The 26963-nt window shown below is 49.1% G+C and overlaps 1 protein-coding gene across 2 annotated transcripts; it reads left to right on the top strand.

Annotated features, from left to right (window-relative positions):
- Window positions 1–198: 198 nt before the first annotated feature.
- HADHA (hydroxyacyl-CoA dehydrogenase trifunctional multienzyme complex subunit alpha) lies at window positions 199–26822 on the top strand. Of its 2 annotated transcripts, none has more exons than XM_075048843.1 (20): window positions 199–307; window positions 4667–4708; window positions 4797–4867; window positions 5667–5800; window positions 7043–7181; window positions 8201–8320; window positions 8407–8509; window positions 11375–11497; window positions 12170–12288; window positions 13120–13176; window positions 16828–16937; window positions 17229–17363; window positions 18005–18176; window positions 18720–18806; window positions 21202–21342; window positions 22623–22691; window positions 23073–23268; window positions 24188–24302; window positions 24886–25031; window positions 26199–26822. In XM_075048843.1, the coding sequence occupies exons 1-20, from the start codon at window positions 220–222 to the stop codon at window positions 26342–26344; spliced, it is 2313 nt and encodes a 770-aa protein (XP_074904944.1). In that variant the 5' UTR covers window positions 199–219; the 3' UTR covers window positions 26345–26822. The 2 variants fall into 2 exon arrangements, with proteins under 2 accessions (XP_074904944.1, XP_074904945.1); XM_075048844.1 differs by lacking the exon at window positions 199–307 and adding an exon at window positions 1969–2023.
- The last annotated feature ends 141 nt before the right edge of the window (window positions 26823–26963 follow it).

Genomic DNA, 26963 nt, shown 5'->3' with positions numbered 1-26963 from the left:
CTGCCCGCGTTCTCCCGCTTCCTCGCCCGCCCCTCTCGCTCGGTATGAATCAGAAACGTCCGAGACGTCGCGGTGAGCGGAGGAGAAGGAGGGGAGCGGAAAATGGCGGCGGCGGAGAGGACAGGCAGAGCCGCGGGCAGCCTCGGGTGGGGCGGGGCCGGCGGGGCCAAGCCCCCGGGCGGCCTCTCCCTCATTCGACCTCGCGCGCAGGCAGGCAAGATGGCGGCCGCGGTGCGCGCTATCGGCAGCCTGGGGCGTTTCACGGCCGCCGCCAAGTACAGCCCGTCCCGCCGCCCACCGCCCGCGGGTGAGACGGAGACGCCGGGGCGGCGGTTGTCCGCCTCCTGCCCCGGGGTGGGGGGGAATGGGTGCGGTCTTTCTCTCGGGGCAGGGGGGAGGGCGTGTCACTGAGGGGGTCTGTGAGGGGCAGAGGGTGGTGTGCCCACGCGTGAGGGTGTTGCTGTAGGCGGTGGTGGGGCTGGGTGTCTCGGAGGGGGTCGCTGGGCGGTGTGGCCTCGGGTGTCAGCCCGGGGTCTGTGAAGAACGGGGGGGGCTTTCCCGATGTGCCTGCGTGGGGTGGGGGGGCTTTCCTTGTGTGCCTGTGGGGTGGGGGCTGCCGCCGCGGAGGTGTCCCTAATTTCCCCCCCCCCCGCCCCAGGTTTCCCCAGGGCAGGGGTCCACGTCTCTCTGTGTCCTGGGGGGTCATGGAGAGAGTGTGTGTGTGTGTCCCCACGGGGGAGATGCTCCCATGCTGGTCCCCAAGGCAGGCTGGCCGGCCTTCGTGTGCCTTGGCATGCTCCCTGTGTCCTTGCACATGGGCCCGTTTTGGGAATCCGGGTATGGCTCGGGGCGGGGGGGGGGGTGTCCCTGTGATTCTGCTCTGGGGGGACGATGGATCCTCCACGCAATCTCGTCCTCTGCACTTGAGCTGATCCACAGGGAGAGAGCGTCTTTGTGTCCCACACGTGTGCGTGTCCCGGATGCCCCTGTGTGCATGCCTCGGGGGGGATGTCCCAATGTCCTTGGATGTCTGGATCCCTGGGCTGTCCTCCAAGCACACAAGTGTATCTGTGGGAAGGGGGTATCCCCATGTCCCCACATGGGTGGGGAGAATGCCACGAGGCATGTTAGTGTCTCTAGGTGCCCCACAATTTTTCCTTATTTTGGTATACAGGAATCTCAGTTGTTGACTAATGCTCTCTTGCAATCTGCTGACCCGGGTAGGGCCTTGGCGCTCTCCTCCCTGTTTGCAGTCCTGGATTGTGGCGCTTCCTTTCAGAGCGACCAAAGCAAGTTGTCACCAGGTGCCCTCAGGAAGGCTGAAGGCCAAGGCTCAGAGGCATTGGAAATTGGTTCTGATTTCTGCTCTTTGAAAGGCCTCAGGGTCTGGTATCAATGTTGACCTGAAATCTAGCAGCATTTCATTTAAACCTAATACCTGTCTTACGTGCAGTGTTGGAGTGAGTTTGTACGTGAGCCAGTTACTCCAGGATGAGGGTGCTGCAATGGATAACGAGCAGAACTCCAGCGAGTGCTCCGGCTGCTGTTGGTTGGACTTCTTTTTATAACTGGCAAAATTGTTCATCACAAACAGTCCTGGAGGTGCTATGAGGACACTGTCGCTCACTGTAATTAATAGTGTTGTTCTGCCGTAACAAAGTGTTTGTTAAATTGGATGCAAACCTTGCCAGGGCAGGTCAAAAAGCATGCAAAAGGTAGCAAGCAGGCAGAAGACAGTGTGAGCTCAAGAGCTGGCCATACCTGCTGAGCCACATACCGTGTGCTAGCAGGTTCCCAGAGGGGATAGGAAAGCTCAGTTTGTCAAAATCTTCCTGTCTTACGGCTCGCAGTTCAGCGCTCTGTGCTATCAGCTCACACGTACAGGCTGAAAGTGCGGGCAGTTGTCCTGAGCTTCAGCTGGTTCGCTCTGCTGGTGCTTGCCTTGGTCCAGAACTGCAAGAAGGCTTTTCTCTAGAACCATCCATGGATGCTGTTCCCACTTCAAGTGGCATGCCACGGCCGGGTGAGTGGAGGGGCGGGAAGGGGAAGTGCTGGACAGGGAAGCAGCCAAGGAAGTAACAGAGAAAAGAGAAAGTGGGAAGAAACAGGTCCCAGCTGGACTGTGTGAAAGGGGTATCTCCCGTTCTCTGCTGCATCCAAGTTCTCAACAAAGTCCTGAGAGTAACTGTCTGAAGCATTGGCATCCCTGTCTCTAGATGCTCTTTTAATTGGAGTGAGTGAAATAGTGAGAAAGGAATCGATATTCAAGGCTTTTAATTCTTGAATGGCGGAAGTGTACATCTGGCCTACTGCTGCTGCTGCTTCCTGCAGCATTGTGAAGGGGGATTTTTCTGGCTCCGATCTTGGCAAGTTGCCGTTGTAGTGCTGAATGAATCAATGCCTAAAGCAGATGTGCTGTGACTGTGACCAAGTAAATGTGCTTTTAGTTTTAGACATGTTTTCCACAAGTATTCTGGGCTCTAAAATAAAATACTCTCAGGCTAAAGAAACCTCACTCAAATATTAAGCAGCTGTTGCTCTAATGACAGTATCTTTCCCAAAAGAGTTTATGTTAAAATGTAGTGATATTTGTTCGGTTGTGCCCTTGGTTATTTTTTTCCCCTACTTCATATCTTTTGTTTTGCTAGAACTGAAAGGCAACATGGAATTCAAGGTTTAAGGTTTACATGGAAGCAGTCTGTTTGGAAGCTGACATGAAAAAGAAAAGCATGTTAGACCATAGAAAGAGCAAAAAGTTAATTAATCCATTCACTTTTTATTTTTAATTGAGATTGCGTGTTTCGCCTGCAGTGTAGTTTTTACTACATAGTGCTTTGCTTTTGGTAAGCGTTGGGAGTGATGTGCTGCTCACCTTCCTGCATCCCAGCCTTAGCAGATGCCTGGCTGAGAGAGTGGAAGGAAAATGTTGTCACTTTCCTTGCAACTGAGATTTGTTTGGTCTAAGTCTCCTTCCTGCTGTGCCTAGCTATGTGCAGCAATGCAGGATTGAAGTGAATGGATTCAGTAAGATAGTTCAGTCCTTGGCTTCTTTTTAAAGTAGTGGAGCTGTGGGGCTTTTATTGGGTTAAAATGCTGCTGTTAAAAGTGCATCATATTCTGCTCAGGAGCACCTATCAGCAGAGAAATTGTTGTCAGACCGCCCTCAGTTTTTGTGGGAAATGAACGTTGGTGCTTATTTTCAGGAGTACCTGACTTTTGCATGCAAAAGTTTAGGGAAATTAATGTTCGCTACAGCAATCACAATCTGGGTATTGTCCTAGTCCAAAAATACTTTAAAGTAGCTTTGGAGTGGAAACCAGTTCATTCTTTGTTTATAAAATGGTATTACAGGCACATGAGACATGCATGCACACGCAAACCTGTTTGCCGGGACAGACTGACGCTGAATTTCCATCCCCACAGCGTCGCACCATGTATCCTGGGCTTGGGGAATGGAGCACAAAGGTCAGTCCCTACTGCCAGCACCGGAGACAAGATGGAAAGAGGGCCAAAGTGCAGTGGAGCTCCAGCCCTGAGCCCGTGTCACGGGGCTGTGGGGAGGGAGAAGCACTTGTCAGTGAGGTGCAGGCTGAGGTTTTAAGGTTGTTTTCCCTGTACTGGATTTTGTGCCTTTTTTGCTGCTGGGAATGGGAATGTTTAATTCCTGAACATTTTACCAGCGTTGAGCAGTAAACCTTCCCTAGCTAAATGGCTGTGTTCCAGTTGGTAGACGTGCATATGGTGCTCAAGAAGTAACACTTTTACTAGATTTCAGACTTAAAGCAGCTTTGGCAGGGCTTCAGCCTAGATCTGTGTTAGAGGATCCTCTTGGTCAAGATCAAGGTCGCTTGAATGGAACTGAGATTCATTCATGTACTGAGAGATCATCAGGCCAAATACAATTTCTCAGCAGAAAAAGGAGATCTGGGATTTATGAGTCAGAAAAGTGGCATTTTGCTTGTGGACAGAACTTATTCATACCATGGTCTGAGCTTTCAGAGTGCTTTGAAACAAGACAAGTTTGTCTAGGTGCTTCCATGTGTAATTAGTAGAGATGGATCAAGTATTTTGTTGATAGATGGAGGTGAGAATAAATATTTTGTGTGCTCTTTTTGTGGCTGACCAGATGTCTACCCTGAGATCTGTGGAGTATACTTGGGGTGGCACCATTCACTGGCACAAGAGTGTGTTTTTGCAGAAGTATTCTAGGGCAGTTGTTTGATTTGCAGAGAAGTTAACTTGCAGGCTTGCAACTCTCCAAAGTGCAGGAAGGTCTCTGGTTTAGCACGTGAAGAAGTGTTGAACTGTGCATACTAAAGGCAAAGAACCCCTGTGTGCCACCTGCTTCATCTCTTGTCAGCTCTTTGAGAAGAAGGCTTTGGGTTTGGGTTGGTTTTTTTTTTGCTTTCAGTTTGGCATTGCTGGTGTTGGAAGCTGCGGTGTGGAATCTGTGCTGTGAAAGTCACTTCCACTTCAATAGTATGGAATCTACTGAACTCTGGTGGTGGCACAGGTCAAGCCGTAAGAGAAGGAATGGGCTCATACTCAGGATTTTTCGAAATGCTGTACTCAGCAGATAAGGGGAGATGGGAGGATGCATTAATAAAGGAGAGTTAAGCTGAGGCTACTGAGAATTCCTTTAACATCTGCAACATCTTTTCTTTAGGTTATGCTTGCCGTAATATCTCCACGTCCACTGCTCTTCAGAGTAAGTGTAAAGCTTTTCTATATGAGTTCATTTTCTTTCTTAAAATCCACTGAGCATAAGCTGATAACACGTTTCTGTTTGTTTCCAGCTAGAAGCCACGTTAGCTGTGATATCAAAGGAGATGTTGCTGTTGTACGCTTCAACACACCAAATTCAAAGGTACTGGTTTAGCTGGCTGTGGTTAATAGGCATATTAGTGGAAATGGCAGGAATAGCAGTCATACGGAGAAGGCATTGAAACGTCTAATTTAAGACTAAGAACTTTCCTAACCTGCAGCTTTTCAAAGTTACAAGCAAAGTAGAAATAGGAAAATGAGTGTTTGGGTGTTGAATGAGACATCTGAAAATGCCTCATGGAAATATTTTGTGTGTACTAAGCTAACTTGTCTCTCTCACTGGCACAAGATACCACTAAATCTTACTAAGTTCTTGGATTCAAGACATTTAACAAGAGTGTCCATTATATAGGAAAAAAACAGCCTAGAAGCTCATAAAATCTGTGCTTGAGGTCACAGACCCCCTGTTGGTGATGTTAAGGAGGAACTTCTTAGTTATAGATTACTTGATGACCTGCTGCAGGGTTTCATCTTTGAGGGTTTTTTTCCCTCACTATATTATGACACAGGATGAACTAACTTTCATAGCAAATCTGAGCTCAGTTTGAGTGCCCCAGAAGCATTATAATTGTGCCAAGCAATGGTCTGGCTGTTGGGCTAATTCCTGGATGGTCTAGTCCTTTTTTTTTTCCAGAAAGCAAATCTTGAAAGGCTATAGAGGTGCAGCTCCTACTGGCTTGGAAAATCTATTTAGACCTACTGTTGGCTTTGGCTTTTTGTTGTCAGTCTGTCTTCTGTGCAAGTTTTCTGATGATATGATGGTTGAGTCCCATATTTAATCAGAGGTTAAACTCCACTGTCTCTTGAGCTCCTTATTTACAATGCTTATTTGCTGCCTTTAGGTGAACACTCTATCCAGACAATTGAGCTCAGAGTTTACTGATGTAATGAATGAGATCTGGGCCAATGAAGCTGTCAAAAGTGCTGTCCTCATCTCTTCAAAACCAGGCTCTTTCATTGCTGGAGCAGATATTGAGTAAGTACAGGGATGTTAGTCATTATGCTGATGGAGCTTTCCCTGAAGTCCAGCATCCAGGGCCAGTGGTCTGGTGCACTGTGAAGTCGGAGCAGTTTGTCACTGACATTTCCCCAGGGGTGAGGCAGAGGCTAGGAATGAAATACTGTGCACAGGATGCCTAACTTGCTCAAATGAAGTTAGGACGTTAATAAAGAGGAACATGGCAAGTCACTAAACCCCATTTGGCTGTAACACTTGGTCGCTCCTTCCTGCATACTGGGGTGCAGCCAAGGAAACCCATCCTGGCTCCGAAGTGAGCATTGTCCTTTGGTCTGGGACACAACAAGAGCAGATAATTTACATTCAGGACTTCATTTAAGCTGGGTTTGAGTGCCTGGCGGTCTGCCAATGTGGCCCCTTGATTAGGCAGGATTTGGCACTCTGCCACATGGAGCATCTCAGCAGCCTCCCAGGCGATTCAGCGTGGCTAACTTTTGCAGGGTGTGGGACAACCCGTGTGGGTGCTCTCACTGGGACCTGGGGTGCCATTGGCTCCTAGTCTTGACACTGGGCAGGACAGAATAGGTGTTTAAGGATATTAAAAGCCAGAAAGCTCTGAGGAAAGAAGGTAAATTACAAACAGACCCTTCAAAACCTTATTACCTTTTTGGCTGGCCTTATTCAGGGGCAGAGACTTGATGTATGTTGTGGTGGGAAGGAGGCAGTAGCTAGAGCTGATAAGCAGAGCAAAATGACAGGCTGTGTTTAAGAGGTGTCTGCTGGTCTCAACACTACGAGCCTCCTGAATTGCGCCTGCCTGGCAAACACTGCTAGCCTCCATGAGAATAATTGGCACAGGGAGTCTCTAATTGGCGGAGTGCAACATCAGAGCACTGGCCATCTGCTCCTCTAAAAAGTGATGCTGGGCTCTCCCCTCCACCCTCCTGGCAAGTGCTTTGAGGCTTCCTATGACCCTTCCTCCTCTCCCCCAAAGGCTTTCAAAGCTCTGACACAAGGAAACTCATTCACTGCCTGCAGGCACAGCCCAGTGTCAGCATGCAGTGACTTAACCCACTGAATTTAGTAGTCTTCCTGTGTTGTCTGTTAATCTAAGACTGGGGGACTAAATAGGTCTTGCCTGTCTGTCAGCCACTGGAGCTTTGTGGGAAAAAGAGGAACAAACTCATTGAAGCACTCTCATTTTACTGCTGTTTTCTCAGTGCTTTTCCAATTCTGATCAGCCTTTCTGCCTCACTGCAGCATGATTGAAGCCTGCAAGACTTCTCAGGAAGTGACTCAGCTCTCTCAGGAAGGACAGAAGATGCTAGAAAAAATTGAGCAGTCTCCAAAGCCCGTAGTTGCTGCCATCAGTGGCTCCTGCCTGGGAGGAGGACTGGAGGTATTGAACAATTCTGGGTCTGACAAGCAGGAGTGGGAGTTGACAGCGCTGGTTCTCTAAACTATCCAAACAATGCCTGCAGGACTACTTGCTGTGAGAAGGATTTGAGACCTGACATGGGTTCATTACATCCATTCAAATGAGTTTGTGGCAAGTTAATGGCTTGGTTGTGCTTGCCATGCTAGTTTTTCTGCTTCTGTTGAAAGAGAGCTAATCAAATATGAATTTGTGTGGGCCGGGCTAATATTTAGATGAGAGTGTCCCAGGGAAAACCGGCTGTTTCTGGCAGGCATTGGATCTGGATAAATGTTGCTGGCAGAGTCCAGGCTGGAAGTTGCTGCTTTTCAGATGAAATGAGTCTCATATCCCAGCAACTTCTGTCCTTTAAAAGGTTGTTGTGAGAGGGATGAGTGTGGGGAACCTGGCCAGGCTCCACCCTGGCCTGCGTACTGTGCTCTGTCACTTGCCACTTTGGCTGGGTGCAGTACTTGCTTCATAATCTCTATCTAGGGTTTTGTGAACTGAAAAGTCTCTGGGGTAATTCCTGGAGCAAAGTTGTTACTAAAACAGAATAACCTTGTGGGAATGGAGTCTCTTCAGTTGCGTACCAATTTCTCAAGCAGTCGCAGCTTTTTACAAGCACTGTGGTGACACAGATCTGAACTTGGTGATCCAGTGATGAACCAAGTATTATGGCTGATCTGTAAATGGGACCATGCTCTCAGTGTAGTGAATGAATTTAACCCTTGATGGTCTAGATAAGACTTAAAAATAGCTTGGCTCTGTTTGGTAGTTTCATGTTCATGTCATAGCTGCTTGCCGTCATCTGCCTGTGTATGCTTCTCCTGCTGGAAGAAGCCATCAGTGAGCACAGAGGGAATCTGGACAGTTGAATTAGGGAATTGGGGTAGAGTCAGGAGGAAAGCTGAGGCAGTTTGTAGAAGAGACCTTTGTGATGGATGCCCAGTTCCTTTGTGGTCTTTCACAGGGAAAGCTTTAGTTTTCTCTTCCTTTTTAAGGTTGCCATTGCCTGTCACTACAGAATAGCAACAAAGGACAAGAAAACAATCTTGGGAACACCTGAAGTGTTACTGGGTCTCCTGCCGGGGGCAGGGGCTACTCAGAGGCTGCCAAAGATGGTAAGTAAGAGGAAGATCTTCGCTCAATAGCCTCTTCTGCTGCATGGTGTGCTCCCATTTCTGAAATCCCCTTTCTGCCCTTGCAGGTGGGACTTCCTGCTGCCTTTGATATGATGCTGACTGGAAGGAACATCCGTGCTGACAGAGCAAAGAAGATGGGTCTGGTTGACCAGCTGGTGGACCCTCTAGGTCAGACATGATGCCTCTCAATTTCTTGATCTTCTGCCTGTCAATTAACCTCTCCACCTTACTGAAATGGGTGGAGAAGCCAGTGATGCAGCCAGCAGTCTAGTGGGGGCAAAGCATATGGACTGCAAGGTCCTTACTATGCTCTGCAGTGCAATCTCCATTCCCGCCTTAGAGGCATGCGCACGGGGACCTTGAAATGTCAGGCTCTTGCTAAAGCTAAGTGAATAGGGAAAGGTTAGCATAGAGGGCAGGCCTGTTGGCTCTCTTGCATAAGCTAATTATACAGATAAGAACCTGCATTCTTCATTTATCATGTCAGAGGGACAGATTACAACCCATAATGAAAGGAGAATGGATGACCGATGTCTACAGTTATGCAGCCTGCAGATGTTAATCTCTGTGACGAGATCTTGTGGAGAAGCCAACCCCCATGGCTTAGGTGCTCTGAATTGCCAACTGACTTTCAGTTGGATGGAGAAATTCCTTGCAAACTGCAGACCAGATTGCACTTCCAAGTGCTGAGTGGGCTAGTGAATTTGCTTCTGCTCTTCCTTCCCTAGGGGGGTTTCTTGGAAGGTGACAAAATGGAGGAGCAAACCCTCCACAGCCTCCTGAAAGCTGTGAGCAGCTGCAACCGGGAGTTAGAATGGAAACCACTGTGCCAGCTGGTACTGCCATGCAGTTGCACTGTGCTGAGTGTGGTTTCCCCAGGCAGAGCACGGCCAGAATACCCTGGTGGCCCTTAGCTCCTGAATCTGAATAAAATAAAATAAAAGGTGCTGGTGCCTACCCCGAGAAACGCAAGGGAAGGCCCTGTGTCTGTTCTGTCTCACGTGCTAGTGTTCAGCTGGGTGAGATATCCTTAGCTGTATTCTCACTTTTAAAATGGATTGCTGGTACTCAGGCTTGAGTTAAAACTGCCTGAAGAAACTTTACCACTGTATACTTGCTTAAATGTGAATTGGCCTTTAAGAGCCAGCAAATGTGGCTTTTTATACCAATGATTACACTGGCTTGCTTAAAGGAAGCCTGAACTTTCTGAAGAGCTGTTTGGACCTAGCTCAGACCAGATAAGCACGTAGGAGGAACACAAAAAACAAATTATATGCAAGCATTAGAGGCATTCCTTGTTCATTCAAATAGCAGCCAGTGCCAGAAGGCTTTCTGCTGAGTATTCTCATTTTCATTCTCAATGTCTGGGGGAAAGCAGCTTTAACTGGGGCGATGCTTTAACTGATTATAGAAAGCTTTGAAGGAGAGAGACAGCATTAATCAGGAGACAGTTTCATGGGGTGCAATCAGTTCTCCTTCAGTAGGGAGCTCTACAGCATCCTCTTGATCTATTTACTACTGTGCCCAGATCTAATTCTGGCATGTGCCTTTTATACAAGAAAGCAGATGCAAGTCAACAGCCTGTAGCTCCTGGGTTAGGCCACTACAAAATGTTGAGATATTACTGCAAGTAAACCCACCTATGTCGGTTTGACCACCTTGCCTGCATAGTTCTTATAGCTCAGACTTAAATAAACAGCTCTTTTCTTCAGCTGTAATATCAAAGTCCAGCGCTTGTTGGTGTTGAACACCCAAGCTAATGGAAAGGGGAAATCGGGTATTCACATCTTGTAGCACATCAGGCCACTAAAGTTGCAGGTCTCAGACTTGTTTCCTTGAAGTGTTGGGAAGAGAATTTGGAAGCTGGTAAGGTTTGAGCTCAGAAATCCCAAATGCTCTCAAATTTCCAATAAATTCTCTAAAATTCACTGGGCATTGGTGAAATGTAGATTATGCAGCAGCTCTGGTTAAGTTTTCTGTGCTGCCTGTAAAATGAAATATGTTGTTTTGTTTGGACTGTTTTCCCCTACACTGGCTCTGACATACTGCCAGGGCATGAGTGAGACTTCCTAACAGCTTTCATGATCTGGTCAAAATGCATGTGCTCCTCTATCTGCTGCTTGCTGAGAGACCTGCCAGCAGACAGCAGCATGTGGGGTCTGCTGAGTACATAGTCTCAAGATTTTATGTGCAGAGAGGTGAAACCTTAGAGTTGAAGACCTCAGCTGTTGGTGGAGGGAGAGAGGACTGGGAGGTGAAAGTGGGGAGGGGTTTTGGTTTTGTTCTTTAACTGTGTCCTGTGTCAGGGAGTACTTGTCTGCTCTGGTGTATTCTTAGCTCTGAGGACTCTCTGCAGCATCTGGGTGTGGTTGGAGCAGTTTACAGTGAAAGTTAATGAGGTTGCCCAGCTGCAAGTATACAGAGTTGTAACCTCATCAGGTTTGTTCTGCTAGTTCAGAGGCAGCCCAAGGCTGCACCTTTAGCTGGTGTCCCTGTGCAGAATTGCTGGGCATTGCTCTTTCATTAATGACTCATTGTGTTTGCCTCTAGCAACTTTACACAACTGCCTTTTCAGCCCCCGTATTCTATCCTCCTGTACTGGCAGAACATGTCCCTGAGCAACCTGATCTAATTCCAGAGTTGGATTTAACTTTAAACTTGGCCTTGCTTTGAGCAGCAGGTCAGACTGGATGGCCTTCCATGTCCCCTTCCAACCAAAGCTATTCCATGGTTTTGCGAAAGTAATGTTGATGTTTAAGTGGCATACTGCTCTTTGCTCCCATTGGGATTTGGCATTTTGGCATGTCTGTATAATGCCATGGATATTAAATGCCTTGGGGCCTTCATGTAGTTTGTCTGTTGAGCCTTTCCATCATTGTTCATAATCAAGAAAAGCCAAACAGGCTGGGGGGAATAGAGCGGTAGCAATTCAAAGGAACATCATGCTGCTGTCTCATCCTTGCTTTTCTGCATCATCATCCGTCAGTGATAACTTCTGCTGTGTTTCCTCAAGACTTCTTTGTTTATTCACAGGGCCAGGTATGAAGGCTCCAGAAGCACGAACAATTGAGTACTTGGAGGAGGTAGCGATTGGCTTTGCCAGAGGACTAGCCAACAGGACTGTGTCTGCCAAAAGATCGAAAGGGCTAATACAGAGTAAGTCTGTGGGTATCATGGCCAAATCGCAAGGGACTGTAGGGAGTATAATCCAGCTTTGCTTCTCAGGGATGTGTTCATGCTCCTACTTAATTCCATTTTCAAAACAAAGTTATTTCATGTTGTAATTATCTCTTGAGCCAGGTGCATTGGAAGAGAAAACATTGCTCTGCAGATCTGATCTTCAAGTGATGTTGCCAGAGCTGCACATGGTAGCTCCTAAAGTGTACTAGAAGGGAGTCAGGCCTCAGGAAGAGAGCAGCAGCTGCCTCCAGAGGACTACCCATCTTCAAAGCTTTAGTAGCAAGTTCTGTACCAAGCTTGTGTAATCCAGTGGGAGGAGGCACATGGGCCTGCTCTGTACTTAATCCTCTTTAGCAGCACCCTTATGCAGTTAGGAGAGCCCAGAAATGATGACATCTCTGTATGAGTTCTACTCCACAGAGCTCAGTCTGTCACCAGTTGTATTAGCCCTAAATGAGACTTGTCTGTGAAACAACCCATAGAAACCCTTCTGAGCAGACCATGCTACCTGTGGCTGCGTTTCAGGTGCATATTTCTGTTGCAGATATGCAACATTCACATCTATACTCTTTAACTTTCAGGTTAATTGTTTAAAGACTGATTGTGCATATAGCGCTGTGCTGAGACATGTTTTGTCCCGTCTTGCAGAGATAACAGACTATGCTATGGCTCTTCCATTTGTGAGGCGGCAAGTCTACAAGACAGTGGAGAACAAAGTTCAGAAGCAAACCAAAGGACTCTACCCTGCTCCACTTAAGATCATTGAGGTAAGCCCCCCTGCAAGGCTCAGGAAACTACAGTGAAGGTGGATCTGTGGGATAACATGGCAGCAGACAGAGGGATGGTGGTTCCTTCCTGAGTCAAGCCATACATCCTGATATTCACAGAAGATCAGTCTTGATGAGTGTGAACTGTGCGGTGTATTGAGCAAGCACGGTAAAATTCAGAATAGCTTCCCAGAATATGATCACCAATTTATGTGGTACTGGTACCAGTAAGGGGTAGATCAAGAATCCCATTTGAGGGAAGGCTTAGCGGGAATGCTTTGTCCATGAAACTTTCAGCTGTTTTTTCCAGGTTTCCTATACAGTTTCTAAAGGGTTGGGTGAACCTGTTCAAAGCTAGGAAAATATAAGTTGCTGTTTTCATAGCACTAACCCCACAATACTTTAAAAGTTAGTGCCCTGAGTTACACAGGTATTGTATTACTTTCAGACACTGTCCATGGCTTAAAATTACTTTTCACTATTTAAGTTGTTGCCAAGACCTCTCTAAAACCCGTGAATGCCCCCCTCTGAGAGCAGTGACATTACAGGAGCACAGTCCTAATAAAAACAGTTACTGAAACCACAAGGTATGTGTAAAAAAAAAAAATAAATTAACCTGATGGAAACTCCTTGCCATTGTAGCTATTCAGTGCTAGAAGGACAAGGTGATTCATAGCTCTGCTTTGAACAGCATGGACAGGACCCAGAGAGTCTGAAGTGTGCCTTGAATATTGGGGAGGGGTTACTTGTGAAAACAGGAGGTACAGCTAAACAAGTAATTGTTGGCAGACATGACTTAACAGTAGCATATCTTTCTTGTTCTTTGACTAGGTTGTAAAGACTGGTCTTGATCAGGGGCATGATGCTGGATACCTCATTGAATCCCAGGTAAGGAGATCAGATCCCTGGTAATAATCAGTAAATTATGGAGTCTGGGGGGATTTGTATTTAACCACACAAAAAGGATAATACTCGTCACAGGCCACTCAAACTGGTGTCTTACTCCCTGCCCCTTCTTCTGGCAGTGGGGCTATGAAAAAGGTCTATCTTGAACTGTTTGTCAGGGTTCTTCATCTGTGAAAATGTGCCTTTTCTCATTCCTGTCTGTGTTATCTTTTTGAGTGGGGAATAACCAGACAGAGTTCACTGATCTAGGTTTCACATAACAGGACTTTGATTTCTCTGTGTGTCTGGGCACTGTTTGTTTTTTCTGATTGTCACACAAGACAGATAACCCAGAGGAGTGGGTATTCTGCTGTCAGTCTCATCAGTGTTTCCAGGCAATTTGGTGCAAACAAGTCATTTCCTCCAAGAATTAACTTTCATTTTTACCAGTGTTCTGTTTACTCTGTCACCTTTTTTCACCATCATCTTTGTTCAGGGTGTTGATTCTCAATTACTCTTGTTTTGGTGTTTTCTAGTCCAGGTACTTTGTTCTGGTCCCTTTTCACCCATTGATAATTTTGGGTACTTCTGAAAATTAGATAGTTCTTTTCAGTAGTGATTTCTCACCCAGAACAGGACTTTTCTCTCCTTATCCCTTGGTCAAACTTACTTATTTAGTAGACATTCCAGTCAGCATACTGGCTAGTACTAGCCATTCAGGGGGACCTCAACAGACCGGAGAACTGGGCTGCCAGGAACCTCATGAAGTTCAGCAGTGGGAAATGCCAAGTGCTGCCCCTGGGGAGGAATAACCCTGTGCACTAGTTCAGGCTGGTGGCCAACTGGCTGGAGAGAGTCCAGCGAAGGGCCACAAGGATGATTAAAGGCCTGGAGCATTTGGCACACAAGGAGAGGCTGGGAGACCTGGGACTGGAAGAGAGAAGGCTTGGGGGGATCTTATTAATGTGTATAAACACCTGGTAGGAGGCAGTAAAGAAGGCATAGCTACACTCTTCCCAGCGGTATCCAGTGGCAGATAAGAGGTAATGGGCACAAACTGAAATGGGAAATCCCACTTAAATATGCAAACCAACCTTTTTACTGTAAAGGTGATTGAACACTGGAACAGGTTGCCCAAAGAGATTGTGGAGCCTCCCTCTGTGGCAATACTCAAAACCCAACCAGACAAAGTCCTAAGCAGCCTGCTCTGGTTGATCCTGCTTTGAGCAATGGGGTGCAGCAAGTCAATCTCCACAGGTCACTTCCAACCTCAACTATTCAGTGATTCTGTGAAATGAGCCTCTATTTCTTTTTTCCTTTCCCTTCAATTCTTTAGTTGCCTGGCATGTCAGTTGAGTGTAGCACCCATAATGACTGCTAAGGGTAGTCAAGTCTTTTGCATTTTAAGGCCCAGAAGACTTCACCTCTTGTTCTGCTTGCTGCTATTCCGCTTTGTAGGTCCAGCCAGTGGTGAGGCTGAGCAGATATTGCAGAGATGTAGGTATGCACACATGTGTGTTCACAAACACAGAGTACGTGCATGGCTGGCTGCACAGGCAGCACAGTGCCTTTACCAGTGACACCCACATAAACACAAACCACTTGCAGGCATGGTCAAAGATTGATGCTATTTCTCCCGGTTGGCTGATCAGAAATCAAATTCATATGCGGCAATAAGCACACATGTGTGTGTGCATACACACCCCTTTAATACCTGGCTCTAGATGTTTCATTGGTCAATTAGTTGGCCACAGGGCCCAGTCTGACCAGCTGCTGGCACATGGACCTCATGTCCTAAATGCCATCCAGTCCTTCTTGAAGTTTGCTAGTGACATGCTCAGGAAAATAGGAATAGAGTTTAATATGGAGGTAGGACAGACTGTGGTGGGCAGGTCCAGGGCTTGAGCAGGCAAGCGTACTCACCAGCGGCTTGCTTATGCATGACCCTTTTATTCCCCCCCCATACACACAGAGTCTTTGGTTTCCCGTGCTTGTTCATTCTCAGCCATCGCAATCCTTCCCTTTCTCTGCCCTTGTCTCTGCCTTAATAAACAACCTGCCCCCAATTAGTTTTTCCTCACTGGTCCCCGTTTTGCTACATCTGTACTCAAATTTGTGATTTCTGGTACTGAAGAGGTAATTCTGGCTGTGCACAGTGTCACTGGTGTGGTTATCTGGGCGCTGCTGGCTCTGCAAGACCTAACTCCCCAGAAGATCCACCACATTCCCATCTGGTTATCTCTGCATATCTCTCACATCGCTGCCCCTTACCCACTGGTGAAATCAATCTGTCCCCCGCAGTACTATCTGTAACTTTTACCAGCTTCTCACGCTGCTATCTGTCACATCCTGCAGTCTTTTTCCTGCTGTGCTTAGTAGCTCCTTTTGTTGTCTTCTGGTGACAAGGTGCTGGTCTGAGATGTAGCTGTCTGCCTCCTACCTTAACAGTGACCTCCTGGGTATACCCCATCTGTTCTGGTTATGCATTCCACCCACGCTGGGTCTGGTGCTGAATAAAAGGCTTGGGATACTCTGTTCCTTACAGAAAAGAATGAATGTTTTTTCCTGAGAATAGCAGCAGGATGGAGATCTTCCCAGAACCCTCTAAAGAATAAGTGTCAGTGTCATGTCTTTTTTTTTTTAATGCCTTCCTCTTTCCAAGGAGACTTGCAGATTCTCTTCCAGGCTTTGTGTTACTCATATTTTAACAAGCCTTTAACTCACAGGACAGTGGTGAAGGAAGATACAGCCTGCTCTAAACTACATTGCGTTGGCAGCTTTCCTTAGCTGACTTGGCTCAGGCAACATTAGTTTTCTGTTGCCTTACGCTGTCTTTTGTCTTCCTGACTACTTTCCCGTTTCATGCTGAGTGCTGGGAGGTTATACAGGCCTTTAATTTTGTTGCCTGTCTATGATCCTCTGAAAATAGTATCAGGTGACTGCTGTCAGTGAAAATTGGCCTGTTTAAAGATTTTTCTCAAAGCCTGAGGGTAGGGCCCTTTCACCTGAAAGCCGCTGGGGCAATGGCCCCAGCTAGTGCAGGATGCACATGGGGGAGAAAGAGTCCCATGTCAGTGAAATACAGTCCTGCCACTGGGGAAGTAGAAGTGGCTCCCTCATTGATCTCGTAGGACCCTGTAGCTGCTGCCTGGCCGCAGCAGCCAGGTTGCATCTGGCTTGCCATCATGCCAGTGAACTGCCAGGGAATGCTCCTCCCAAGGCTGTGCTGGATGGGTGGAAATGAGCAGTGAATGGTTCAGTGGGTAGGAAGAAGATGGATGTGGAAATACTGTGGCTGTTCTTGTTCCCTGGCAGAACCCCTGCCCCTCCAGACACAAGTGTTACAGGTACACACTCTTTCAGATGCTTTAATTGTTTATGAGAAAGGACATTGAACAAGCAGTTTCCTTCTGCTTTCTGGCAGCCTGTATGGGAGGCAGTGGTGCAAAGTGGGCTGTGCTTAGCACAGAAGGTGCCTCTGGGCAGAGGATATGTATGCCCTGTCTGTTCTTCCTTTTCTAACCAGGTTACTAGTCTGTGCAGTTACATGGGTGGCTGTGCTCTCCCCCTTGCCATGTTTTTGATGCGTGTGTGCTGGAAGCAAGACAGCTGTTAAATGCTAAACTCTCTGCTTCCCTCTTCCCTTTCTTCCAGAGCTTTGGTCAACTTGCAGTGACTAAGGAAGCCAAGGCGCTGATTGGACTTTACCATGGGCAGGTGCTCTGCAAGAAGAACAAGTTCGGAACACCTCAGCGAGAGGTCAAGTAAGTGCAAGCATAGGATGCCTGAAGGAGCAGTTGGAGGACCTCTGCTAGAAGGCTTTTGGGACCGAGTGGCCTAGAGTCCTGAAAAGCAGTGTAGCAGAGCAGAGAGATTTCCAGCCTCCAGAGGCTAATCCTCTGCAGTTTGGAGGTCTCACCCACCAGTGAAATCTTCTTGCATGACCTCACTAAAAATAGTGCCTGGGTGGACAGGATCTGTGCACGTCTGACAGCAGCAATGGAAATTCAGCTATTTTGAGCTTTGAATGTGTCCCCTGGTCCTTTTCTGTGCAGGACTCTGGCAGTGCTGGGAGCAGGGCTCATGGGAGCTGGGATCGCACAGGTTTCAGTGGATAAGGGACTGAAGACCATTCTGAAGGACACAGCACAGCAAGGCTTGGACAGAGGACAGCAGCAGGTCTTCAAGGGGTATGTGAGTTAAAAGGAATTTGCTCTGGATGGGATGGGGCTGCCTTTGGTCAAAATACTCCTCTGCTTTCAGGCAGTCAGGAACTCCTGACACCTCTCTTCCTTTGGAGTCTTCTACCATCAGATGTCACAGAAATGCTTTCATTTAAGGTTGCCCTATGCAGTGTGCTGGGATATTGGTATGAAACAGCCCCAGGGTATTCAGCCTTAGTTCCTTAGGTAGGTAGGTGACTTAACAGATGATTGCTTTAGCTTTTAGATTTAGCAGTAGCTTATAGAGTTAAGCAGGGAGGGAGTAGTCCTGGCTGCATAGAGGCCCATATCATGGGATGCATTGGGTCAGACTTCTGAAAAGCTGGATTTCTTTCCCTGTTCTCCTGGTTCAGCAGTAATAGTGCTCAGCTGTGCATCCTCAGGAATGTCAGCAGTTGACCTTCAGACTAATGCACCAGCTGAGTTGTCTGAGCATGGCTTTCCTTTTTCTACATGGAAGGAGGGGCCAGGAGTGACAGGCCTGCTGGGTTGGAGATAGTGTTTTGGGTCCCAGCTGCAGGAGGGAGGGATGCCCTTGGTGTTGTGGTGTACCTCCAGCAGTCTGGGCTGGCCTGCTCAGGAGCTGTGACAGAGCTGTTCTTCCCTAGGCTGAACAGCAAGGTGAAGAAGAAGAGTTTGACATCGTTTGAGCGGGACTCCATTCTCAGCAACCTGACAGGCCAGCTGGACTACAAGGGCTTCGAGAAGGCAGACATGGTGATTGAGGCTGTGTTCGAGGACATTAACATCAAGCACAAAGTGCTGAAGGAAGTGGAGGCTGTGAGTATCAGTTCTGACCTTATTGTGGCCTTGCAATACTTAAAGGGGGCCTAAAAGAAAGTTGAGGACAGACTTTTTAGCAAGCCTTGTAGTGATAGGACAAGGGGTAATGAATTTAAACTAAAGGAGGGGAGATTTAGATTAGATGTTATGAAGAAGTTCTTCACTATGGGGGTGGTGAGGCACTGGCACAGGTTGCCCAGAGAAGCTGTGGATGCCCCATCCCTGGAACCGTTCAAGGCCAGGTTGGATGGGTCCTTTAGCAACCTGGTCTAGCGGAAGGTGTCCCTGCCTGTGGCAGGGGGGTTAGAACTAGATGATCTTTAAGGTCCCTTCCAACCCAAACCATTCTGTGATTCTATGACTTGGGCTGCTGATTTAGAATTAGTTTCTAATGCCATCTGCTCTGACAGAAAACTGGGTTTGCCTTGTTTATTAGGGTTACCAGGTGCTGGTGCTGTTTTCTCAGGGTTCTGCCCATTACTCTTTGGATCTGGCTGTGGACCCTGTCATTTACACTGTCTTTTCCACCCCCTGCCACAGGTGATCCCTGCTCACTGTATATTTGCCAGTAACACATCTGCCCTCCCAATCAGCCAAATTGCTGCTGTTAGCAAGAGGCCAGAGAAGGTGAGTACCCAGTGCCATGTGCCTGCTATGAGTCTGTGCTGAGCTGTCTGTTAGAGGCAAACTGGCTTTGCTGTACGTGAGCGCTGGCATCTTCTGCTTCCTCTTCAGAACATGAAACAGCTCAACCTTTGTCCCCAGTGCAAGCTTTGAACAAAGAGCTTGTGGTCTTTGGACAGGTAGGAGGGGGATGAAGGTAGACTCACCTCCAGTGTGATGTTGGCAAGGCAACGTGCAGCAGGGACGTGAGAGCACTTCAGGAAACGTCAATGCATGCAGAGGGGCAGAGAAGCTATGGAAGGGCTTGAGCTGAGAGAATTCCAGCCAGGAAGCCTTCAGTCATTTTGATAAACTGATTAGACATAGGAGTGACTTGCCATGACAGGAAAATGCCTTCTCAAGGAGAAGGCACTAACCTAGCAATAAAAAGGGAAGAAAAGTTGGTGGCTGAAAGCTGAACTCAGAGGTGCTGAAACTGAAGCCTTAGTTAGCCACGGGATCAGCTCCTGAAGGGGTGGTGGGATTTTCTCTCTGGCTCCAAATGATCCACGTGAACAGGCTACCAAGAGCAATATAGCACCTTGTGGCAGAGGTTTGGAGCAGAGGAATTCTTCATCCCTTTGCTTGAAGTCTAAACAGCATATGAGGTAGCTGCATCCTCATCCCTTAGCCCAGGCAAGTACAGCTGAGCAGGAACACTGCTTCATGTGGAGCAGCCTGCCCTGAGGGACGTGCTTGGTGGAGTTACCTTCTGAGGGGTGTGAATGCACTGGATTGGGAGGGAGGCAGCTGCGTGCTGTTTTTCATTGCCATCCATGACTGCCAAGGGTACCTGTGATAGATCTGCCAGCCTCATGCTAGCAGGTGACACAGGCCCCACAGGAGACCTGCACTTTTCAGGAAGCAGCAGCAAGAGACCAGACATGACACCGCAGCATCTGAAGTAGCGTGAGGGATCTGTGTGACCAGGTGGAGTCACCTCCCGAGGGCTAAGCATTGGTCTAGGGCAGCCTGATAGAAAAAGGGGAAGAGGCTTTCCCCTCATTTGAGGAATCTGCTTTGCCTACCTGGGGCTGCAGAAAATGAAGGAAGGGGCAAGCAGTTCTCCTGTGAGATAAACCCATCTCCCTCTCTAAAACAGGTGGGACGGGGAGGCAGTAGCAACTTGGGCAAAAGGAGGGGAAAGCTCTAGAGCTCAGTTGGGAAGTGTTATACAAATGCAAAAGCAAAGGTACCCTTGGCTGATTTCCTGAACTCCTACAAGGATCTCAAGCCTGCCCAGGGCAGTGCATTGCCTCTGCTATTTGTCTTCCCTGCAGAAGTTCTGTGGACATCTGCAAAGTTGGACTAGATGATCCTTGTAGGTCCCTTCCAACTGAAATATTCTATTCTAAAGTCCATAGAGTAACAATGTGTGTCGCAACTGTTGGAGGTTCCTGTGACCTTCGTGAGCCTCTTCCTCATTTCCTGTCAGACCTTGGTTGCATCGGAAATGCAAACTGAGTCTTATTTTTTCAGACTTGGAAGTAACATTGTCTTGCTGTATAAATTGCCTGTGTAATGGCTCTTTATGGGGAAATTGATAGGAAACCAGTTAACTAATTAGTGTATTTAATTAGTTTTGCAGTCTGCAACTCTCCTGCAAGGTGCCCCTGACTTAGATCTTAGTGCCAAGTGTAGCTTCCAGGAGACATGAAGGTGACATGCTGATTACATGGTCGTGTTAAGAAGGTGAGGCACACAGCCCAATAATCTCCATTTAAATGCTGTTTCCAGAGGAAGGCTGTGCTTACTTCTGTAATTAGTTTCTGGAAACATGCCTTCTTGTCCTTAGAGTCACTTTATCACAAAAAAAAACCCACCACCCCCAAAAAAAACAAACCAAAACATTCACAAGCAGAACACGAACTCTGCTCTACATCTGTCTCTCTGACTGCTGTTCCACTCTCATAGTCCAGAAGAAGCACCACCCAGGCATATGGCTGCCCTGCCAGCTCAGATAGTACCTGCAGATCACGCAGTGCCTGTAATTCACCTACGGACTGAGCTTGGCTAAGATTCCCAGACAGGTGTAGCTGCCAGACTATTAACAAGTACAGAGAGAGCTGAGCACTTCTCTTGGTCCTGTAAGCATTATACCTAAATCCTCACTGAGCCAAGAGCTGTAGAGCATGTGCTATGTCCTTGGGAAAGCCAAGGAGAGAAAGGGAATTGAAGAGCATTCCTGTCAGAGAGGGATACAGTGTGGCTGAATGCATAGTGCACTGTGGTGGTGGGTCCTGCAGCCCATGCTGGCCTGTTTCCCTCTGCAGTTGGGCACTTGACTTGCCCAGTAAGTTACTCTGGGAGCCAAAGTCTGTCTAACCCTGCTTAACCCTGAGCTCTTCCTTCTGCCTAGGTGATCGGGATGCACTACTTCTCCCCTGTTGACAGAATGCAGCTGCTGGAAATCATCACCACAGACAAAACATCGCAGGACACTGCTGCTTCTGCAGTTGCTGTTGGCCTCAAACAGGGCAAGGTCGTCATCGTTGTAAAGGTGAGGAAACACTGCCCAAATATGAGCTGGGTCAATAAATAAAAGGGCAGGCTTGTGCACTGAGAGGAGGCTGAAACATGGCTGTGAATACACTGGCATTAGCTACTCATGCTGAGAAGTAAAAATGGAGGTTAGAAGAGGGCAGATGCCCAGGTGATCCCTCAGGTGTCTGTTGGAGCAGCCATGGAAGGCCAGAAGGCACAGGAACAGTCTGACGGGCCAGCACGAGGAGCTGGCAGTCCTGCTCCACATAGCTTCCAGGAGGCTGAAGTCTGTAGTGACATCTGAGATGGAGCAGAGTCTGGGCAGGACTCTTACCAGCTCTGCTCCCTGGCAAGCTGCAAGGACAGAGGGTCAATGAGCAGTAACCCTCCTCTTTCTGGATTTAAATCTTGTGTGAAAGGGGGCAGAAATGCACGTGCAAGTGTAGGGGAAGAGGTATACCAAGCCGAGGGAGAAGGCTGAGCACAGCAAGGCAGCAGTTGAGAACGAACTGCTGTGGTCTCTAGGAGGAGGCAGCAGAGCCTCAGAAAAGCCGTGGGCTTTGAGTGGTTTGTTAGGCTGACGGCTGCTGTTGAACACACAGCCCTCCAAATGGAGCTGGTCTCATGCTCCATGGTAGAGAGCATCAGTGATGCTGTTTCAGCTGTGTGGGAGGTTCAGCCGGTAGGCTTAGGGCAGTTTGAGTGTATTTTTGGATTGGTCTTTTCACTGATGTGTGAGGTTGCCAGCAATGCTGAGCAGGTCTTCCCTGTAGTGCTGGGAAAACTGGCTTGTCTAAAAGTGCTCTAGGCATCTCTGGAGGCCAGTGGAGATACAGTGCTGCTTCTCTAACCCTCATCCCCACATCAGATGCTTCCCTGAATGGCAGTTTGCAGCTAATGTGTTGTTTCCTGACTTTGTGAGCAATATCAGAGGTGAAACAACTGGTTTCACTTGTACTGAGCACCCTTTCCCCTGTCAGGCTGTTGGGCTTGGTGAAGCAAGGAGACTTCTGCAGCCTGCTTGGGATCTCTAGGTGCTGTTTCAAGTAAAAACACTCTGGTGGGAACTTTCAGGGAGTAAGTTCATGGAAGTCTTCAAACACTGCTGAGCGCTACAGGAAAAAACTACTGTAGCAGTCAATAACGTACTGCTAGAAATGGAGTTCAGTGTGTGCCCTGAACGTCAGTGCTTGAACTACAGCCCAGGCTGTGAAATGCAGTTCTTATGCTGCTGAGAGAGGACGTGTTCCTGCAGTTTGTACTCACCCACCTTCCTGCTGTGCTTCTCTTCCCTAGGACGGGCCTGGCTTCTACACCACCAGGTGCCTAGGGCCGATGCTGGCAGAAGTGGTCCGAGTTCTCCAGGTATGTATCCTGTCGGCTACCGCACATCCACCAAATAGGTCATGTAAAGTCTGCTTCTTCCTTGCCCTCCATCGGGCTGACCCCAGCCCTGGCCAAGAAGGGAGGTGGGTAACTGGCCCCAGTGCCTGTGGTTGTCCCCAGCCAGCTGTGGGCTGATGAGACCTGGTGCAGGCAGTGATGGGGCTCTTTCCTCCCCACACAGCACCAGGGGAGAGTCAGGAGTGCTGCAAGCACAATTGCACTGCTCCTATCCATAATCAAACAGCTAATGGTGCTGGTCACAGCCTGTGGCCCCATATGAGTAAGGGCTTTCTGCCCCCCACGCTGGGTTTCCAGGACCCTCACCCAGAGACATCACTGCTTCCCCTTCCATTCCTGCAGGAGGGCATTGACCCAAAGAAAATAGATGCCATCTCTACAGCCTTCGGCTTTCCCGTGGGTGCTGCCACGCTGATCGACGAGGTGGGTGTGGATGTGGCCACACACGTGGCTGAGGACCTTGGCAAGGCCTTTGGCGAGCGCTTTGGAGGAGGCAGCATCGAGTTGTTCAAGCTAATGGTGGAAAAAGGCTTTTTAGGTGAGACGCTAGGCTATTTTAATCGAACAAGTTTCCCCTTTGTTGAAGAAAGAGTACTAGCGTCCATCAGCCTCTTGTGCCTCAGGTGAGGGCAGTCAGAGAACAGCCCTGGGAATGGGTTGGGAATCCCTCCCAGCTGTACCCTGGGCAGACCTTTGGCTGTAGCCAGACCTTCCTTTGCAGAAATGGCAGCAGCAGGCACAGATGCTGCCCACAGCAAAAGCAGCAGGCAAGATCTCACAAACCTCTCTGTGGCCCTTTGTGAAACCTGCACAAGTGCTCTGGGACATGGAGAGCAAGTGGCTGGAAATAAATGTGCTCAAGTGAAACAAGCCCTGAGCTGAGCTTTAGAAGCTCTGAGCAAGGAAAAATTACATCTCTGTCCACACGGTAGAAGCTGTGGCACTGGGTACCAGAGGCAGCTGTGCCTCTGAGCACACCAGGACAGAGCAGCATCCATCAGTGGGACCTGCACTTCGGCCATGACAGCTCTTACCCTCCAGTGACCCTTGCTGTGACCAGACCCCTGGCAGCAAGGGTTACTCAGGAGATCTTGTCATCTCTGTACCTTGCTCCCAAGTGGGAGTGGACAAGGACTGTGTCTTTTTACAGCTGTAGCCACGGAAACGGTGGCATTATTTGACTGTGCTTATTTGACTGTGCTCTGGATCTAGTGAAGGCATTAGTGCCTGACACAGTGGCAACATCTTGCCAAGGAGTCAGCTGGATGTGGGCCCCCTTCCCTGTGTCCTTGGTGAGGCAGCAAAGAGGCTCGTTGTGAAGTGCGGAGACACCGCCTGTGCCAGGAGGATCTGCTCGTGCTAACAGAAGCAGGAGTCACAAGGAGATCAGAGGCGAAGGTGTCACGAGCAAACAGGACGCGTGGCAGGATGTGACTGTCTCTTTTTATCCCTGGCAGGTCGCAAGGCAGGGAAAGGCTTTTATGTTTACCAGGAGGGGGTGAAGAACAGGAGCTTGAATTCTGGCATGGATGAGATCTTGGCACGGTTCAAAGTGCCAGCCAAACCTGAAGTGTAAGTAGCTGTGCATGCCCGAGCAGTGGTGTGGGCTGGCTCTCACCCCAGCTGCTTCTCCGGCCTCTGAGCAGCAGCACGAGGGCTGCACCAGGCAGCACTGGAGAGGTTGCTGAACGTGGAGTCACTACAGATGGCATTTGGCTGTTCCCAGCTGGTGTGTAGGGGGGCAGACTGTTGGCTGTGGAGAGCCTGTGCTAGCAGGAACGGGGCATCCTTGAGTTTATCAGCATTTGCTTGGGCACCTTTGCAGAGAGATTCCCTGTGGTGGGGCTTGCCAAGGCAGGCAGGTTGGTGCCGTGACCTGCCTGGCGTTGGACCTGTTGTACAGCCTGGCCCCGAAACATCTCCTGGAGCAGTTCCCATCTGGCCTGATGGAGCCTTTGCCATTCTTATGTGCCTGCTTCAGGACACATCACAGAACTTAGTCCTTATCCTCATGTAGATAGGGACAGTCTCAGTGAGAAACCGTTCTCTCCCTTACCCCAGGTCTGGCCCTGTCCCCAGTCTGTGCTGACTTCACGTGCTCCTCCATCCAGCTGCTGTGTTACCTGCACAGCCCTTACTGACTCTTTCCTTGCAGCTGCACTGATGAGGACATCCAGATGCGCTTGGTGACGAGGTTTGTGAACGAGGCAGCCATGTGCCTGCAGGAAGGGATCCTCAGCAACCCTGTAGAGGGAGATATTGGTGCTGTGTTCGGCTTGGGCTTCCCACCATGTCTGGGAGGTAAGCGGGCTCAGCTGGGGTTTGGGCTAGGCTGCATGGCTTGGCTTGCAGGCTTTGTAGTGGGCTTGCCTACTGGGTTCTAGCCACCAGAGGTAAGTCAGCTGTCAAGGCCAGGTTTGAGCTGCAGTCTGATAAGCCTGAGTGTCCTTCTCCCATATAAAGCCTGAACCAGAGGTTGCTCCAGCATTCCTACCCCATGAGAGGTGGCAGTGAGCCTGAGAGCTGCTGTGAGATGTTTCTGCCAGGACCCAGTGGAGTTCCTCTGCTGGTACAGCTGTTTCACAGAGCTGGGCTGGTGAGGATTGAGGGACTCTAACCAAGTCATTTGCCATCTCTTTGGGTTTGAATAAGAAGGCAGAGCCACGCTGGCCCCGGCCTCATCAGCACTTTCCATGAGAACTTCAAAGAAAGAGCTCTTACCGTGCCTGATAGTTATGGGGGTGTAGGTGGGATGAGAGACTTGCAAATGTCCTACATTTTTAAGAAATTCCTAGCTTGCTTTTGTGCCGCCGTATGGTGCTTGGTGAAGAATGAGGCTCTGGTATCTCGTCTCTTGCTACTGCTACTTGTCTGGGTGGCCAGGCAGGCAGGCATCTTGCAGCACTTCTGGAAACCTGGTCTCATGCTGCACACAGAGTTGAGAAATGGTGCCCAAAGACCCACTTTTCCGCCCCGTGCCTGCATGTGGCACAGATGAAACTGAGCTGATTAACCTCAGCCATGGCACACAGCACTTTTCAGGCCAAGGTATTAGCCAAGAGCACCAGCAAAGTTTTCCCAGACCCATCTGCAACCTGGGTGGCTGTGGTCATGGCCTGGGCAGTGGAAGAAGCATGAGCTGAGGTTTGGGTCCCAGCTGAAGGATACTAAGGGCTCTTGGGCATGACGTAGTGCTTCTGCCGAGTACCCAGCACTTTCCCTCCTTGAGGCAAGCTCAGACTAAGGGAGCAGTCCCAATTATCTGTGCCCCAGCTTGTGCCCAGCAATCCAATCTGCCTCTGCTCAGCGCAGGTGGGTGGGCAGGGAGCAGGGTCTTTTGGTGCCCTGCCAAGAGACTGGGGGTCTCTTGGAGAAGGATAGATCGGCCGAATCCAGTGCTCTCACCCTTCCGGGCACCTTGGTGCTTCTTGCTTCCTTGGCACAGATGTGTCCCCCTGTCCCCGGCAGGTCCCTTCAGGTACGCGGACTCATACGGAGCCAAGCAGCTGGTGGACAAGCTGCGGAAGTACGAGGCCGTCTACGGCAGCCAGTTCACGCCGTGCCAGCTGCTGCTGGACTACGCCAACAGCCCAAGCAAGAAATTCCACCAGTGAGCGTGGCCTGACACTGCCTGACTGTGACACACCGACAGCTTGAGCTGGGGCCACCGGCTCTCCAGCGACACCCCATTCTCTGTAGGTTAATCTGCAAAGCACCCGGGGGAGGCAGGGAAGGAAGGAAGGTGGTGGCAGATTGCCTCGTGCCTTCTAGTCATTTCAAGTGCCTTATCAGCTACTGTGTTGGGCACGTCCGTCCCCTGCCAGCACGGGCCTGGTGGCTCCTTGCTGGAAGAGAGAATTTCTTCTGCGTCCATCTCCATCCCGCAACCTCCAAAGCTCCAGGTCTGGCAGGCACCATCCAGCACGCAGCTGGCCATGAGGGCCTGCCTTTCCGTAAACCTCCAACAAAATAAATCCCCATCTCCTAGGTTTGGACTCCATGCCTGCTTCTCCTGTCTCTCTGGGGCAGCAGCCTCTCGGCGCCGAGGAAGGGAACAGCTCGAGTCGGAAATAAAGCATTCAGGCAATCCTCTGGGGTCCTCTCCGTGCTTGCCGGCTGAAAGCCCCACAAAGGGGCTGCTGGCGGTTGCCAGAGGGTGGGGAAAGGCAGGGGATGGCAGCAGTGCAGAACAAAGACCGGCTCTGTCACCTCTGCCATCAATCAGGGTCTGTG

The sequence above is a fragment of the Buteo buteo genome, chromosome 17 (genome assembly GCF_964188355.1).
Source record: "Buteo buteo chromosome 17, bButBut1.hap1.1, whole genome shotgun sequence".
NCBI lineage: Eukaryota > Metazoa > Chordata > Aves > Accipitriformes > Accipitridae > Buteo > Buteo buteo.
Note: the sequence above shows the minus strand (reverse complement) of the source record. Positions and strands in the feature narration are given on the sequence as shown.